Below are 19,335 nucleotides of genomic sequence, written 5' to 3' on the forward strand. Positions count from 1 at the left end.
CTGAAACAGAGATCCGTACACTCGTACATAGACCCATACACTCACACAGAGACTCATATACACTGGCACAGACACACGTGCATATAAATTGTTGTGTTTTCAATTTCTCCCTCCGACAGATGGACACTTCAATTGTTTAGCAACTTTGCTGGAAATGTCCTCTATTTTTTTTTATAAAGTTTTTTGGTGGTATACGCTTCACATATACATCGCGATAGATGCGTACAGTGTATCTGTAGACTCTAAGATTACATGCAGGAAGCACGGGCGTGCAGATTAAAAGGGGAAGTCGATGAAGCCACGTGGCACGCTTTTGCCAAACTTATTGGCGCAGCGGCATGAAAAAACATTTTCCCCAAAACTGGATGGGCGAAATAAATGCACGCAACGTGTGAATGGAGAAGACCTCCAATCACCCGAGATTTGGCTTGTGACAATCCCTACGATGTACGAACGTGCAACGGTGATGAACCAGCTATACTCCTGTAACCTCATCAAAAGTCGGGCTCGGGATAAATCATGGGGGGGTTAAAAAGCCAAAGAGGTCACATACAGCAAGTTGGCAAAACAAACGGAGTTTTGACTATCTTGGTGGAACACAAACCCGGCATGCAACAGCGGAGAGAGCAATGTGTTCATAATGAATCTAACCCATGGGTGATATTGGTCGCGAAAGGCTACGTGTTCATCAGAGTGATAAAGTGTGAACCTGAGCAAGCGAATTGAAGGCTGTCCTGGCAGCGGTGATAAGACAATAAATTGGTGGACTCTGGCAGGTTGGGACTCGGTAAAGGTTTGCCCAGCGTTGGCATGCGGTTGAAATCGTTAGATCGACGTTTGCCAAACGTTCTCACGTGGTAGGGAACGTTGGAGCAACGTTGGTCCCGACATTCAATGTTTACCGGGGAGTGCTTTGGAAAAGTTCAACTTGATTGTGAAAAGTAGCAAACCAATGTTCACAAGGAAGAAGTTGTTTATTGAGCTCATTCCGCTACTACTACTACCTGCTATGGAAAGTTTCAGAAACATGGGACATCTACAAAAATATAACAAAATAAAACTTTACAATTTTTCATTTTACTAGGTATGGCTCCACTGAGCTGTATAGCTCTTTTTTAAAAGTGACCTAGCCACAAATGATAGCTCAACAAAGTGGCTTATCATAGCAGCCAAATACCCTAAGCGCTTGATGTTGAGTCTAAATCTGGAGGGAAAACCCATGGCTGACTATGACGATACTGTAAAGGTATCGTTGTAGGCTAACTGCAATGAATGCATAGCATGCTGAACAACTGTATGTGGACATTCTGTGGATATATTCTGCTCCTATTCATAATCTGTACAGCCAGCGTGTTGAACTTCCCAGCACAACAACTTTACGACAAATAGCAGCACAAAGTTAACACTACACACAGCATCACACACAGTTAGCACTACACACAGCACACACACAGTTAACACTACACACAGCACACACACAGTTAACACTACACACAGCATCACACACAGTTAGCACTACACACAGCATCACACACAGTTAGCACTACACACAGCACACACAGTTACCACTACACACAGCACACACACACAGTTAACACTACACACAGCATCACACACAGTTAACACTACACACAGCACACACACACAGTTACCACTACACACAGCACACACACAGTTAACACTACACACAGCACACACACAGTTAACACTACACACAGCATCACACACACAGTTAACACTACACACAGCATCACACAAAGTTAACACTACACACAGCATCACACACAGTTAGCACTACACACAGCACACACACAGTTAACACTACACACAGCACACACACAGTTAACACTACACACAGCATCACACACAGTTAGCACTACACACAGCATCACACACAGTTAGCACTACACACAGCACACACAGTTACCACTACACACAGCACACACACACAGTTAACACTACACACAGCATCACACACAGTTAACACTACACACAGCACACACACACAGTTACCACTACACACAGCACACACACAGTTAACACTACACACAGCACACACACAGTTAACACTACACACAGCATCACACACAGTTAACACTACACACAGCACACACACACAGTTACCACTACACACAGCACACACACAGTTAACACTACACACAGCATCACACACAGTTAACACTACACACAGCATCACACACAGTTAACACTACACACAGCACACACACACAGTTAACACTACACACAGCACACACACAGTTACCACTACACACAGTTAACACTACACACAGCACACAGTTAACACTACACACAGTACACACAGTTAACACTACACACAGCACACACACACAGTTAACACTACACACAGCACACACACAGTTAACACTACACACAGCACACACACAGTTAACACTACACACAGCACACACAGTTAACACTACACACAGCACACACACAGTTAACACTACACACAGCACACACACAGTTAACACTACACACAGCACACACACAGTTAACACTACACACAGCACACACAGTTAACACTACACACAGCACACACACAGTTAACATTACACACAGCACACACACAGTTAACACTACACACAGCACACACACAGTTAACACTACACACAGCACACACAGTTAACACTACACACAGCACACACACACAGTTAACACTACACACAGCACACACACAGTTAACACTACACACAGCACACACACAGTTAACACTACACACAGCACACACACAGTTAACACTACACACAGCACACACAGTTACCACTACACACAGCACACACAGTTACCACTACACACAGCACACACACAGTTACCACTACACACAGCACACACAGTTACCACTACACACAGCACACACACAGTTACCACTACACACAGCACACACAGTTACCACTACACACAGCACACACACAGTTACCACTACACACAGCACACACAGTTAACACTACACACAGCACACACACACAGTTAACACTACACACAGTACACACACACAGTTAACACTACACACAGCACACACACAGTTAACACTACACACAGCACACACACAGTTAACACTACACACAGCACACACACACAGTTAACACTACACACAGCACACACACAGTTAACACTACACACAGTACACACACAGTTAACACTACACACAATACACACACATTAACACTACACACAGCACACACAGTTAACACTACACACAGTACACACACAGTTAACACTACACACAGCACACACACACAGTTAACACTACACACAGCACACACACACAGTTAACACTACACACAGCATCACACACAGTTAACACTACACACAGCACACACACAGTTAACACTACACACAGCATCACACACAGTTAGCACTACACACAGCACACACACAGTTAACACTACACACAGTGCACACACAGTTAACACTACACACAGTACACACACACAGTTAACACTACACACAGCACACACACACAGTTACCACTACACACAGCACACACACACAGTTAACACTACACACAGCACACACACAGTTAACACTACACACAGCACACACACACAGTTACCACTACACACAGCACACACACACACAGTTAACACTACACACAGTTAACACTACACACAGTACACACACACAGTTAACACTACACACAGTACACACACACAGTTAACACTACACACAGCATCACACACAGTTAACACTACACACAGCACACACACAGTTAACACTACACACAGCACACACACACAGTTACCACTACACATAGCACACACACAGTTAACACTACACACAGTACACACACAGTTAACACTACACACAGCACACACACACAGTTAACACTACACACAGCACACACACACAGTTACCACTACACATAGCACACACACAGTTAACACTACACACAGCACACACACAGTTAACACTACACACAGCACACACACAGTTAACAGTACACACAGCACACACACAGTTACCACTACACACAGCACACACACACAGTTACCAGTACACACAGCACACACACACACAGTTAACACTACACACAGCACACACACAGTTAACACTACACACAGCACACACACACAGTTACCACTACACACAGCACACACACACAGTTACCACTACACACAGCACACACACACAGTTACCACTACACACAGCACACACACACAGTTACCACTACACACAGCACACACACACAATTACCACTACACACAGCACACACACACAGTTAACACTACACACAGCACACACACAGTTAACACTACACACAGCACACACACACAGTTACCACTACACACAGCACACACACACAGTTACCACTACACACAGCACACACACACAGTTACCACTACACACAGCACACACACACAGTTACCACTACACACAGCACACACACACAGTTAACACTACACACAGCACACACACACAGTTAACACTACACACAGTACACACACACAGTTACCACTACACACAGCACACACACACAGTTAACACTACACACAGCACACACAGTTAACACTACACACAGTACACACACACAGTTAACACTACACACAGCACACACAGTTAACACTACACACAGCACACACACACAGTTAACACTACACACAGTTAACACTACACACAGCAGCACCATGTATTCATGCCTCTGCAATTAGTGTATTGTAACTCTCACAGGTGTTGAGCCTCGTGTTAAATCACTTTATTTCACTCGACAAAGGTGACTCTCACTGTGAACATGGGAATGGTTACGTTGAATGACAACAGCGTGTAGCCCTAGTGTCATGGTGAGGTTATTCGTAGGCGGTTTAATTGTGGGAGGATAGCACTGAAGGTCTCGGTGTCAAACACACAGCCACTATAAACTGTAGCTATAACACACACAGCTACTACACACTGTAGTTATAACACACACAGCCACTATATACTGTAGCTATAACACACACAGCCACTGTATACTGTAGCTATAACACACAGAGCTACTATATACTGTAGCTATAACACACACAGCCACTATAAACTGTAGCTATAACACACACAGCCACTATACACTGTAGCTATAACACACACAGCCACTATATACTGTAGCTATAACACACACAGCCACTGTATACTGTAGCTATAACACACAGAGCTACTATATACTGTAGCTATAACACACACAGCCACTATACACTGTAGCTATAACACACACAGCCACTATACACTGTAGCTATAACACACACAGCCACTATATACTGTAGCTATAACACACACAGCCACTATATACTGTAGCTATAACACACACAGCCACTATATACTGTAGCTATAACACACACAGCTACTATACACTGTAGCTATAACACACACAGCCACTATATACTGTAGCTATAACACACACAGCCACTATACACTGTAGCTATAACACACACAGCCACTATACACTGTAGCTATAACACACACAGCCACTATATACTGTAGCTATAACACACACAGCCACTGTATACTGTAGCTATAACACACAGAGCTACTATATACTGTAGCTATAACACACACAGCCACTATACACTGTAGCTATAACACACACAGCCACTATACACTGTAGCTATAACACACACAGCCACTATATACTGTAGCTATAACACACACAGCTACTACACACTGAAGCTATAACACACACAGCTACTATATACTGTAGCTATAACACACACAGCTACTATATACTGTAGCTATAACACACACAACTACTATACACTGTAGCTATAACACACACAGCCACTATATACTGTAGCTATAACACACACAGCTACTACACACTGAAGCTATAACACACCCAGCTACTATATACTGTAGCTATAACACACACAACTACTATACACTGTAGCTATAACACACCCAGCTACTATATACTGTAGCTATAACACACACAGCTACTATATACTGTAGCTATAACACACACAGCTACTATACACTGTAGCTATAACACACACAGACACTATATACTGTAGCTATAACACACACAGCCACTATATACTGTAGCTATAACACACACAGCTACTATACACTGTAGCTATAACACATACAGCTACTATATACTGTAGCTATAACACACACAGCCACTATATACTGTAGCTATAACACACACAGCTACTATACACTGTAGCTATAACACACACAGCTACTACACACTGTAGCTATAACACACACAGTCACTATATACTGTAGCTATAACACACACAGCTACTATACACTGTAGCTATAACACATACAGCTACTATATACTGTAGCTATAACACACACAGCCACTATATACTGTAGCTATAACACACACAGCTACTATACACTGTAGCTATAACACACACAGCTACTACACACTGTAGCTATAACACACACAGCCACTATATACTGTAGCTATAACACACACAGCTACTATACACTGTAGCTATAACACACACAGCTACTATACACTGTAGCTATAACACACACAGCTACTACACACTGTAGCTATAACACACACAGTCACTACACACTGTAGCTATAACACACACAGCCACTATACACTGTAGCTATAACACACACAGCCACTGTATACTGTAGCTATAACACACACAGCTACTACACACTGTAGCTATAACACACACAGTCACTACACACTGTAGCTATAACACACACAGCCACTATATACTGTAGCTATAACACACACAGCCACTGTATACTGTAGCTATAACACACACAGCCACTGTATACTGTAGCTATAACACACACAGCCAGAACAAATGAAACGCACTAAACAGTGTGTATATATAGCACGCAGCCGGTAACTAGATCTGAATGTGACACAGCTAACAACAGCACCACATAACCAGGATACTGAACATAGCAGCACACAGAGTAACATAGTATAACACACGTAGCTGGTACACGGGGACTAACACAGGATAGATAACAGCACTGGCTCGTGTACACAGCTGATCAATGTGAACTGGACACAATACAACAACACGTTGTGTAGTTAACCACATAGCCAGCACCCAACAATACATAGGTAGAGAATACAGCTGAACGTATCGTGTAACACTGTAAAGTTAACACACATCATCAACACACGGGGCAGCTATCAAAGTACAATATAAATAGCCTGTGTATAGCCATAGTATTAACAGGGCATAGCTGACACACACAGCACATTATACATTATCTACAGCCAGTCGTAAACATGATTAAGGCATGGAATTTATATCTGACACAGCACAGAATACGCAATCCAGTCTAGACATACTGCTGCTATACATAGCACACCGCCTGCAGTCACATCACCAACACATGGCATAGCTAACACACACACAGCACACATAATATACAGCCAGTGTACACACATCAGCAACACATGGCATAGCTGACACACACACACAGCACACTACACAATACATAGCCTGTGTACACACATCACCAACACATGGCATAGCTGACACACACACACAGCACACACTACACACAGCCAGTGTACACACATCAGCAACACATGGCATAACTGACACACACAGCACACTACACACAATACACAATACAGTGTACACACATCATCAACACATGGCAGAGCTGACACACACACAGCATATTACACACAGCCCGTGTACACACAGCATCAACACACGGAGTAGCTATCACACACACACTACACACAATCATAGCCTGTGTACACACATCACCAACACGTGGCATAGCTGACACACACACACAGCACACTACACACAATACAGTGTACACACATCATCATCACACGGGGTAGCTATCACACACACACACTACACAGCCCGTGTACACACATCACCAACACACGGCATAGCTGACACACACACTACACACAATACACAGCCTGTGTACACACACACACACAGCACACTACACACAGCCAGTGTACACACACACACACAGCACGTACCATAGCCGTGTAGTTAGTCCTGGGGAACAGCTTGCGCCCTTGACTTCATTTAGTCTCCCGTGACAGCTGGCAAGTTGCGTGCAACTTTATAAACATGCGTCGTGTGCGAGTGTTGTTACACACACGTGTGTGTGTGCTGTTACACACGTGTGTGTGTGCTGTGACACGTGTGTGTGCTGCTGTGACACGTGTGTGCTGCTGTTACACGTGTGTACTGCTGTTACACGTGCTGTGTCATGTATGTAGTAGCCCACGACGCGTGTCAGTGTGTGTGTTAGCTACGACTACACGCGTGTGCCATGTATGTGGTAGCCCACGTTGTGTGTCAGCGTGCAGCAGTGGCCCATCACGACGTGAGCAGCAGCAGTGGTCTCAGTGTCTGTGTCTCAGTGTCTGTGGCTGTCTGTGTGTGTCTCAGTGTCTGTGACACTGGGGGGGGTGGGAGCCCTGCCAGAGACGGTGCCCAAATGCTGTCGAAGCTGAGGCTGACGCCACGCCCCCCTCCACTCTCTCCCCTCTCCCCCACACTCTCTCATACATACACACTCTCTCACACACACTCTCTCTCTCTCACACTCTCTCCCCCACACTCTGTATCATACACACACTCTCACACACGCTCTCTCTCTCTATCACACTCTCTCCCCGCCCCCCACACACTCTCCCCCACACTCTCTATCATACACACACTCTCATACACTCCCCCACACACTCACTCTCTCTCTATCACACACTCTCTCCATCCCCTCTCCCCCCACACTCTCTCCCCTCTCTCTCTCACACTCTCTCTCTCTATCCCCTCTCCCTGCTCTCCCCCCCCACGCTCTCTCATACACTCACACACACACTCCCCCACACTCTCTATCACACTCTCTCTCTCACACTCTCTCTCTGTCCCCTCTCCCCTCTCCACCCCCCCACGCTCTCCCCACGTGTCTCTCTCTGTGTGTCCGTGTCCCGCTGCTCGCTAACAGCACTTGCCCCAGCAGTCTGTCAGGGCTACACGGGGGATCTTTGTCTTTGCTTCGGTGGAGCGGTGGCGCAGTGGTTGCCGCACTGCGGCGCCGCTACGGACCCCGGGCAGCAGCCTAGGTCGACTCGGCCTCAAACGAGTACCCGGTGTGGCGTCTAAAACATCGTCACTGGGGAGACAAAGGCGGCCGGGCGTGGTGCTGGCCACACACCCCCTCGTGTGTCGTGCCCGGCCTCAATAGGTGCTCGCTAACAGCTCTTGGCCCAACAGTCTGTGAAGGTTACACGGGGGATCTTTGCCTTTGTATACCTTGTGTGTGTACAGTACCTTGTGTGTACAGTACCTAGTGTGTATGTACAGTACCTAGTGTGTGTACAGTATTGTGTGTACAGTACCTAGTGTGTATGTACAGTACCTAGTGTGTATGTACAGTATTGTGTGTACAGTATTGTGTGTACAGTACCTAGTGTGTATGTACAGTACCTAGTGTGTACAGTATTGTGTGTACAGTACCTTGTGTGTATGTACAGTACGTTGTGTGTACAGTACTTTGTGTGTATAGTACCTAGTGTGTACAGTACCTTGTGTGTGTGTACAGTTCCTTGTGCGTACAGTACATTGTGTGTACAGTACCTTGTGTGTGTACAGTATCTTGTGTGTGTCACACACCCTGTCTCTCACCCTGTGTGTGTGTCTCACTGTGTGTGTGTGTCACCCTGTGTGTGTGTCTCACTGTGTGTGTGTCTCACCCTGTGTGTCTCACCCTGTGTGTGTCTCACTGTGTGTGCGTCTCACACCCTGTGTGTCTCCGTGTGTTTCACCCAGTGGGGAGCAGTAGTGTAGTGGTCAGCGCTACGCTGCGCTACGAACCTGGCGACCCGAGTTCGAACCGGTCCTGGGCATCCCCTAGGTCGACTCAGCCTCAAATGAGTACCTGGTGCGGTGTGTCAACATCGCCGCTGGGCGTGGTGCTGGCCACAACAACAACAACCGCCATTCGCCACTAAGTGGCGGTGACGTCACCACGACGCTTGTGCCAGGCCATGTGCACCTGGCCATGTGCTGGCCACCCACCCCCTCACACACACACTGTGTATAACACAGTCACACTAACACACAGACTGTGTGTGTATAACACACACAGACTGTGTGTATATAACACAGACTGTGTATAACACAGACGCAATGAATGGGCTTCCGATTCAATAGCCCAGACACGCACATAGCTTGCACACTACAGTGGGAACATAAATTACTATTATTGATTACTCCGCCGCACCCTCCCCACCCCCTCCCTACCCCCTTCCCTCCCTCCCTCACTCCCTCCCCCATCCCCCTCTCCCTCCCCCATCCCCCCCACCTCCCCCATCCCCCCATTCCCTCCCCCATCCCCCCCACCTTCCCTATCCCCCCGCACCCTCCCTCAATCCCTCCCCCATCCCCCCACTCCCTCCCCCACCCCCACCTCCCCCATCCCCCCACTCCCTCCCCCATCCCCCCCACACCCTCTCCCTCCCCCATCCCCCCCACCTCCCCTATCCCCCCGCACCCTCCCCCCCATCCCGCCCCCTCCCCCTAGAATCCGCAGAGTGGGACGACTCAACAATTGCATCCTGAATGAGATTGAAGCAACCACTCAACTTTGCAAGACTCCATCCAGGAAACATTGCCGGGTTGTTGTTGAGTAAATAAGCTACGACGTATTTTCCGGATTTTAGGACGCACTTAATGCCCCTTCAGCACTTTAATTAAATGTAAACAAGTGTTGGTTGGGGGAGGAGAGGGAGTCTTATAATGTTTGTGTAATTTAATTCACACAAATACTATGAGACATTGATTATATTGGTAAAAAGACAAAAATAAAAATTGGTTTTCTGTATCGACACAAGCACTGCTTCCCCCCTATGTTCCGTTTGGAATTGATAAAAGCTAGCATACTGCCTCTACTTGATTACTGTGACATTGTGTATAAATCAGCCCCAAGTACTGTACTGAAGAAGCTTGACTCAATGTATCACTCGGCCTTAAGATTTGCATTGAACTGCCCATATAGGACTCTCCACTGTGATCTCTACATTGGATCAAACTGAACATCTCTCAATGTTCGACGGCTTGTGCATCAGATCGTATTTATTCATGATGTACTTACAAAAAAATCCGCAGATTACCTGCTGGATCTCCTCTCTGTTTCAAAGAACAAATTTGACCTAAGGTCTTCGCTCATTTACCGCTTCACATTCCCTATTGCCGTACAAATACTGGAGGAAGGGCCTTTGCTATTGATGCCCCCAGGGTCTGGAATGCTATTGCCAATAAACTGCAACTTGAATCACTACCTATGAGATCTTCACTCAAAACTGCTCTAGAGGAGTTTACACCCTTAGCTGCCACTGCAATTTAGTGGCCTAAAATACAATGTTTCGCTCCGGATGATCGCTGCAAAGTATGATCTGTGTTTTGATTTAGTGTGCTGATCTTAAAGGTGCATTGAAAAATGTTGATACTCCGACTGATGCTCCTACTGTTGTGGAGTGACTCATGCAGCCAACTATGGCTGCTGGGTTTGGTGGTACATGTTTTTACGTCGTTTATTGTGAAAATTTGGTCACAGTTCCTATGACCACTGTTTCATTGCTTTTATGGCTTTATTTTGGTGATTTTCGAAAAGTTGTTTGGTTTGGCCATGTTTGTTTGTTGTAGTACAGAGTTAGACTGATGGCCTTAATCTAAGTTGTCTTGTGGTTGTTGTTGTTTGACTTGCATCCCACTGGGATCTTTGCACACAGCGTTGGTGTACGGTGCTTTTTCTGCAATCTTTTGCTGTCTTTTTTTGGATTTTCTGTTTGCACTCAGTCACATATTCACTTTAAGATGTTTTTTTGTTCATGTTTTTTGTTTGTTGCGGTTGCACCCGATTCAAGAGCCAAATGGCTCACATGGCTATACCTAATAAATGAACTTGAACTTGAGACTTCTTATAACCTGGAGACAACGGTTGTGTGTAACATTGGTAACGCCACGAGTAGCAAGCAACTTGTGGATTGAAGTCATCTGGCTACTCCGCCGAGGGCTGGTCTTGGTGGGGGTGGTGGTAACAACATTGACCATACTTCACCACGCTGGCAAAGTGCATTGCAGTGAGAACAATAACGGAATGTGCCCACGTCTGCTGCTGAACAGCACCAGTGCCGGATTCAACTAGTGCGGGGCCTGTAACATGTGATGTTATAAAGGAGCCCTAAATAAAAAAACACAAATATTAAAACAAATAGTTTTTAATTGCATAGTTAAGTAATTGTATTTGTTTTATTTGCTATACGGCCAGATAATACGACAAATCGCTAACCTTAAACACCCACTCGTTCAAAAAAGTTGAAGGCGGTGTTGTACTATAGTAATAGAGCAAGTGCAGAATTACTGAACCGGAATTTATAGCTTGAAAGCATTTAGCGCGGGTCCCTTGTAGTAGCTTCTATGCTACTATGTAGTAGCGTAGTAGCTACTACTACTTATGTAGTAGTAGCTACTACACATGTAGTAGTTATTACATATGTAGTAGCTGCTACTGTTGCTATCAGGATAATCTGGCACTGAGTGGCACGGCAGTGACGAACCCGTCCATCGTGCACGGTGGTAGCCCATCCAAGGACTCGCCAGGTTCAACGCATGCTTAGCTTGTGAGATGTGGCAGACATTAGTCGCGCTCAGGGTGATGTGGACATTCGGCGTGAGGCTTCGGACTCGGGGAAAAACCCTAAAAACTCAAATTTTAATTTGATTTTACCAGGTAAGGCCCCACTGAGCTACTTAGCTGTTTTTTTTTAAGAAGCGACCCGGCCACAAACGATTGGTCAACGAAGTGGCTTATCAAGTGGACAATTGATAGTAGCCAAATACTCTAAACGCGACCTACTTGCTGTACTGCATCATACAGATACTGCGTGGCCTGCACCGGTGATGGACCAATGTGTGTGTGTCGTGTTCAAACATACACGCAGTGCAAACAAGTCAATCACACTTGCTGGAAGACACGTACAGCGGTGTGGAGTAGACCCGGGTGATATTAACTTACCGAAATGAGAATCGAGCCGGCCACATTTATCAAACAAAAGCATTGCCCCCCCCCCCAAATAAGTTGGGAGGTCTGGGGATGACAAAACGAGGACGGCGCAGTATTTGCAACAACAACAAAACATCCACAATATAAAGGTGTGTTTTTTGTGTTATATCGCGTAAATATTTAAATGTGTCGTTAAACCCACCAACCACCCGACGCAGCCAATCAGTGAGGTTTGTCGCGAAAACTGAACGTGGCAATTCGTTACCAGTGCAAACCCATGGATTTGCTCTCCAACACACCAGTGTGGGTTTAACGACACATTTATATTTACGCGATTGAACCCCCCCCCCCCCAAAAAAAACAACAACTATATTATGGATATTGTTAGCGAAAGGCTACTACGGGTTAAAATATAAATAAACAACCCAATGGGTTGCGTTGACAGCTTTCCCGTCGCTCGCCCGGTACTGCGAGATTTAAATGCCCCCAAGAATAAAACCGCGTGTTGCAAAGCGTTACATAACGCACGGGCTCTGGGCATGTGTTTGTCTTTCTTTCTCCAAAATGTCATTCGCACGAAGCGCCTCGCTTAGCGTAAATGGACGTTGCCGCAAGATGCCGGCAGGGAGATTTCGTGGGCAGTATCGATTGCACCGAGTTTGCACGGAGTTGTGCATCATGATGCGGGGAAAGGGACATGAATTATTGTGCAGGGTGAGAGCCATGTTATAGATAGCCCCCATTAAAGTAATGATCACAAACTTACGGACGAAGCACTTCATTGCAAAGCCACCAAATCTGAATGCACTCGTTTGAAATGTGTTGAACAAAAAACAAATCTACGTAACACTTCGTCCAGAATAGCTTTGAACAATCGTGCAGTCACTGGCTGAGACTAAAAATCTCTCAAATGGGTCGTTAAGAGATTGACGGGGTCGCCGATTTAATGGATCACCCTGTACCTATACGGCCAATTAACATTTATCTGAATTCCACTGTTACGGAAAATACACAAGAAACACAACACGACTATCACAACACTTTAACGTAAGACACCTTGAGGTTTAGGTGCTACTATTGCTATTTTTGTTATCCAGGTGAGGCCTGCCAAGTTATGTAGCTCTTATTCAGAAGTGACTTGGCCACAAATGATAGCTCAACGAAGTGGCTTATCACGTGGAAACTTATAGCAGCCAAATACTCTAAAGGCACGCTTCTAAATGTGGAGGGGAAAACCCGGAGGACGCGGAGAAAAAAACTACACAACCAGGGGTAGAGAGAGAGACACGCAAACTCCAAATATACAGCAGCAGGCGTCAGGGTCGAGATAGAACTCACGACCTCCTGTATACCGGGCGAGGTAGTTAACATCTCATATCCACCGTGATGATGATGAGAGAGAGATAGACACAGACCTCCTGTGTACCAGGCGAGGTAGTTAACATCTCCTAGCCACCGTGATGATGATGAGAGAGAGAGACACAGACCTCCTGTATACCAGGCGAGGTAGTTAACATCTCCTAGCCACCGCGATGATGATGAGAGAGAGAGAGACACAGACCTCCTGTGTACCAGGCGAGGTAGTTAACATCTCCTAGCCACCGTGATGATGATGAGAGAGAGAGACACAGACCTCCTGTGTACCAGGCGAGGTAGTTAACATCTCCTAGCCACCGTGATGATGATGAGAGAGAGAGACACAGACCTCCTGTGTACCAGGCGAGGTAGTTAACATCTCCTAGCGACCGTGATGATGATGAGAGAGACACAGACCTCCTGTGTACCAGGCGAGGTAGTTAACATCTCCTAGCCACCGTGATGATGATGAGAGAGAGAGAGAGAGACACAGACCTCCTGTGTACCAGGCGAGGTAGTTAACATCTCCTAGCGACCGTGATGATGATGAGAGAGAAAGAGACAGACCTCCTGTGTACCAGGCGAGGTAGTTAACATCTCCTAGCGACCGTGATGATGATGAGAGAGACACAGACCTCCTGTGTACCAGGCGAGGTAGTCAACATCTCCTAGCCACCGTGATGATGATGAGAGAGAGAGAGACACAGACCTCCTGCGTACCAGGCGAGGTAATTACGCAGTCGGCTGGGTTGGTGCAATCTGCAGGCAATAAAAACCCAACTCTCACCAACCAATTTCATCGCCTTGTACGAACAAATAAACGCGTTTTCGCTCTGATCTCGTAAGGCCCGTGACCGTGAACTTGAAGCCCGCGGTCTCCGCCTTGTGGTGGGAGTCGGGATAACTCAAAGTCGTCATCAATCGGCATCTTTTGTGGGGAATATATTAAGTACAGGACAATAGTCTTTGGGTTCACGTTGCTTTAAAAAAATAATTCCACGAAAACTGCCGTGAGGCGAAATAACTGTCGATCGAATTCACTTATAAGTGGAGCAATTAGTAAATAAACAAAATCACTGAGTCTGCACAACAGAAAACTGTTTCCACTGGCAAAAGATAAATTGTATAATGTTCGACAAAGCCAATCGAGGTCGAAACGCTGATTGGCTGAGGGCGCAGCTCAGCCCCGCTTTACAAGCGCTCCGATTGGCCGAAATTGGCGCCACCACGTGCACAGCGTGAACACGTGACCGTTAGTCACAATGTCAACCATCGGGGAAGCAAAACGTTCACCGAAGAACCGTGAACCGATGTCACTGTTAACCGAGGAACTACCCTATAAGTACAGAAATACCCCGATACGTCTCCCCCCTTTTACATCGTTTCACAAACAAGTCCTTACTCTGTTATTGTTATCACCGCTACTAGCTCGTGATTTGCGTCGCCTCAACCCCACGCTCACGTCGCTGACGGCATCGTCGTCCGTCCGTCCTCATTATCTGTCGCCTCTCAGCCTACGCCGCCACCACCACCGCCACCACCACCACCGCCCACATCACCGCCACCACCACCACCTACCCCACCACCACCGCCACCACCACCACCGCCACCACCACCACCACCGCCACCACAACCACCACCGCCACCACCACCACCACCGCCACCACCGCCACCACTGCCACCACCTACCCCACCACCACCGCCACCACCACCACCACCGCCACCGTCACCGCCACCACCACCACTGCCACCATCACCACCGCCGCCACCACCGCCACCGCCACCACCGCCACCCGCCACCACCACCACCACCGCCACAACAACCACCACCACCACCACCATCACCGCCACCACCACCACCACCATCACCGCCACCACCACCACCTACCCCACCACCACCGCCACCACCACCACCGCCACCACCACCACCACCGCCACCACAACCACCACCGCCACCACCACCACCACCGCCACCATCACCGCCACCACCACCACTGCCACCATCACCGCCACCACCGCCGCCACCACCGCCACCGCCACCACCGCCACCGCCACCACCACCACCACCGCCACAACAACCACCACCGCCACCACCATCACCGCCACCACCACCACCACCATCACCGCCACCACCACCACCTACCCCACCACCACCGCCACCACCACCACCGCCACCACCACCGCCACCACAACCACCACCGCCACCACCACCGCCACCACCACCGCCACCATCACCGCCACCACCACCACTGCCACCATCACCGCCACCACCGCCGCCACCACCGCCACCCGCCACCACCGCCACCGCCACCACCACCACCACCGCCACAACAACCACCACCGCCACCACTATCACCGCCACCACCACCACCACCATCACCGCCACCACCACCACCTACCCCCACCACCACCGCCACCACCACCACCGCCACCACCACCGCCACCACAACCACCACCGCCACCACCACCGCCACCACCACCACCACCGCCTACCCCACCTGTAAATCGCCCCATTCAGCAACGCATCCCCGACGTGAGAGCCGGGGTATTGCTGCACATGAACATACTCGTCTCTCCGCACGTCAAGTATTTCTCATGAAAAAAAGAGTATTTTTACCCTTTCTGGCAATAAATCAGGAGGTGTTAAGATCTTCTTGGTTCTTTCGGTAAAGTCACGTAGAATGGAAAAAAATAAATAAAAAAAATAAAACATAATAAAATAATTCTCACGACGTTTCGGCCACAACGCAAGCAGCCGTCCTCAGGTGGAGAACAGGTCTGTCGAGAAGACAGAGTCATTCAGATATTTGCCAAACATCCCAATGCTAAACTACATACCTCCAAAATACTCAATTGGGATTATGCATTGCAACTTCGCCCCCCCCCCCCCTCCTGCTAAAACTTGGCAGGACCCTCCTGAAAAAGAGTCTTGAGTCTCAGGCTTTCCAGGGTAAACAGGCACAACACTGTAAACTAATTATATGATGCTGCTGCTGGGTTAACAGCGGTGCACAAGCACAATTAACAACAAAAACACTCAAAAGTTAAAATATATAATAGGCGACGTTTCGGGCAATGGACCTTCATAGCACATGATGGAGGCAGCCCAATGGCCATGTGCTAGGAAGAAGGGCCGTTGTCGTAGTAATAATAATAACAACAGATGGTCATATGAAATGATCTGGTTACTGCTGGCACGTGTGTTAGAGGCGTTACGTGCGGAGTGTAAAGCTGCAATGATTAGAAGACTCGCGGCAGACTTGAGTTGATTGAACAGCAGATGAAGCGCTTTCAAGTGACGTTTATTCAGACTATAAGCAGCAATAAACACAAACACAAGCGGATACAAATGCGAGGTTCGATCAGCAAGAAAACGCGTGCTACATTTATGATTTTATTATGTCAGCTATGTGACCTGTCATGTGACGATCACCCTAACCCTTCTAGGCACAATGGGGCCCTACTCCAAGTCAGTGGCAGGTCGTGTATTTTACACCGAGGACTTTAGTGCTATCCTCCTTCAATTAAACCTCCTTCGAATAACCTCACCATGACACTAGGGCTATAGGCTATTGTCATTCAACGTAACCATTCCCATGTTCATAGTGACAGTAACCTTTGTCGAGTGGAATAAAGTGATTTAACACGAGGCTCAACACCTGTGAGAGTTACAATACACTAATTGCAGAGACGTGAATACATGGTGACTGAAACCATCAAGGATGTACCACTATTACGCAGTATGACAGGATGCTGCATCACAAATAGACATCGCTTAGCCCAAATCAATGTCATTACCAAAAAAAACATGAACAAACTCACAACAACCAGTTGCATTCACTCATACGACCACCAAGCAAGCAAAATGTCGTATAACACAATCAGGATTCAACAGGCTCCCCACAGAATAAAAAACAATCTAAAGCACTACATCTAAAAATCCCAACGTCACAAAATAAAGGGTGATGAGGCCTAGGTATAAAATGTAAAAAAAACCAAATACAATTTGCCCTCCACAGTTAGTGGGTGCCCAAATTGTAAAATATTGCTTTCAGATGTGTCTAGTTGCACGTACACAAATTAGACTACGCAGTATGTGTGCCGGTAGCTGTGTAGCTCCTTCACCAGTAAACATTGAACGTTCGGCTAACGTTGCTTCCAACCACATGCCAACGTTCGTCCCACGCTGCATGTTTATTGGGTTTGTGTTGTGTTCTTTGTGGGAATACATTTCAACATAACACATTTTCCGGGGGAATTTGCAGCGTTATGTAATATTTGTGTTGTGTTTGGCACAGATATAAACCCTTTGGTTGCGGTGGCTCTGCATTTGGCTCAAGCAGCTCTCTCGCGATATTTCTCTCAATGGCCCCACCAGCTGTGTTTGTTCACCTGAGGACGGTCGCTTGTGTTTTGATCGAAATGTCGTGGTTTTTTTTTTACCTTTTTATTATTATTTTCTATCTACGTGACTTTACCGAAAGAACCAAAGAATATGAGACAATTTGTTTCTCAGGGTTGGGTTAAAAAACCCAACCCGAGTTGCTCACATGAAATTGTCTTTTCCGAGACCAAGGTTCTCTGCAAACCTCCTGGCTACCATCAAAGGTTTGTACACGAAGCCATACAAATATACAAACAGAGACATAATTTCAACCGTGATGATGGGTACAAACTTAGTAATCATTGGAAAGATGTTATCAACCACGCAAAAAAGACTTAATTACACTTTTTTGGACCATCTTATCTGACAGGCACTATTTTACTTTACTTTACCGAGTGTTAACATCCCCAGTGTTTAACAGTAATCTCTTCATTGTTCAGCCAGCATTGGTATAAACATGGGCATTTCCGTTCTTTTCTATCATGTGTATCAGGCCTCCCCCTCCCCCCCTCTCTGTCCAATGCGTTGGCGTGTGCAGCAGTTTGTCGCTTGCGCACAATCGCTTCCACGCCGTCGCCCACCCTTTTGGCCCCGCCCCCCCCTCCCTCCCGATACGTTCCATTCATTGG

General features: G+C 46.9%; 1 protein-coding gene across 3 annotated transcripts in view; it reads right to left on the reverse strand.

Annotated features, from left to right (window-relative positions):
* LOC144733327 (nuclear factor 1 A-type-like) overlaps nt 1-8,477 on the reverse strand; it is a 101,244-nt gene extending 92,767 nt beyond the window's left edge. The window contains exon 1 of one of the 3 annotated variants that reach the window (XM_078615169.1): nt 7,934-8,477. In XM_078615169.1, the coding sequence (XP_078471295.1) occupies nt 7,934-7,936 (3 nt within the window). In that variant the 5' untranslated portion in view covers nt 7,937-8,477. The remainder of the gene's footprint in view (nt 1-7,933) is intronic. The other 2 variants (XM_078615168.1, XM_078615170.1) reach the window with 2 other exon arrangements.
* Nucleotides 8,478-19,335: the final 10,858 nt, after the last annotated feature.

Source organism: Lampetra planeri, chromosome 46, assembly GCF_965212315.1.
Source record: "Lampetra planeri chromosome 46, kcLamPlan1.2.h2, whole genome shotgun sequence".
Classification (NCBI taxonomy): Eukaryota; Metazoa; Chordata; class Hyperoartia; order Petromyzontiformes; family Petromyzontidae; genus Lampetra; species Lampetra planeri.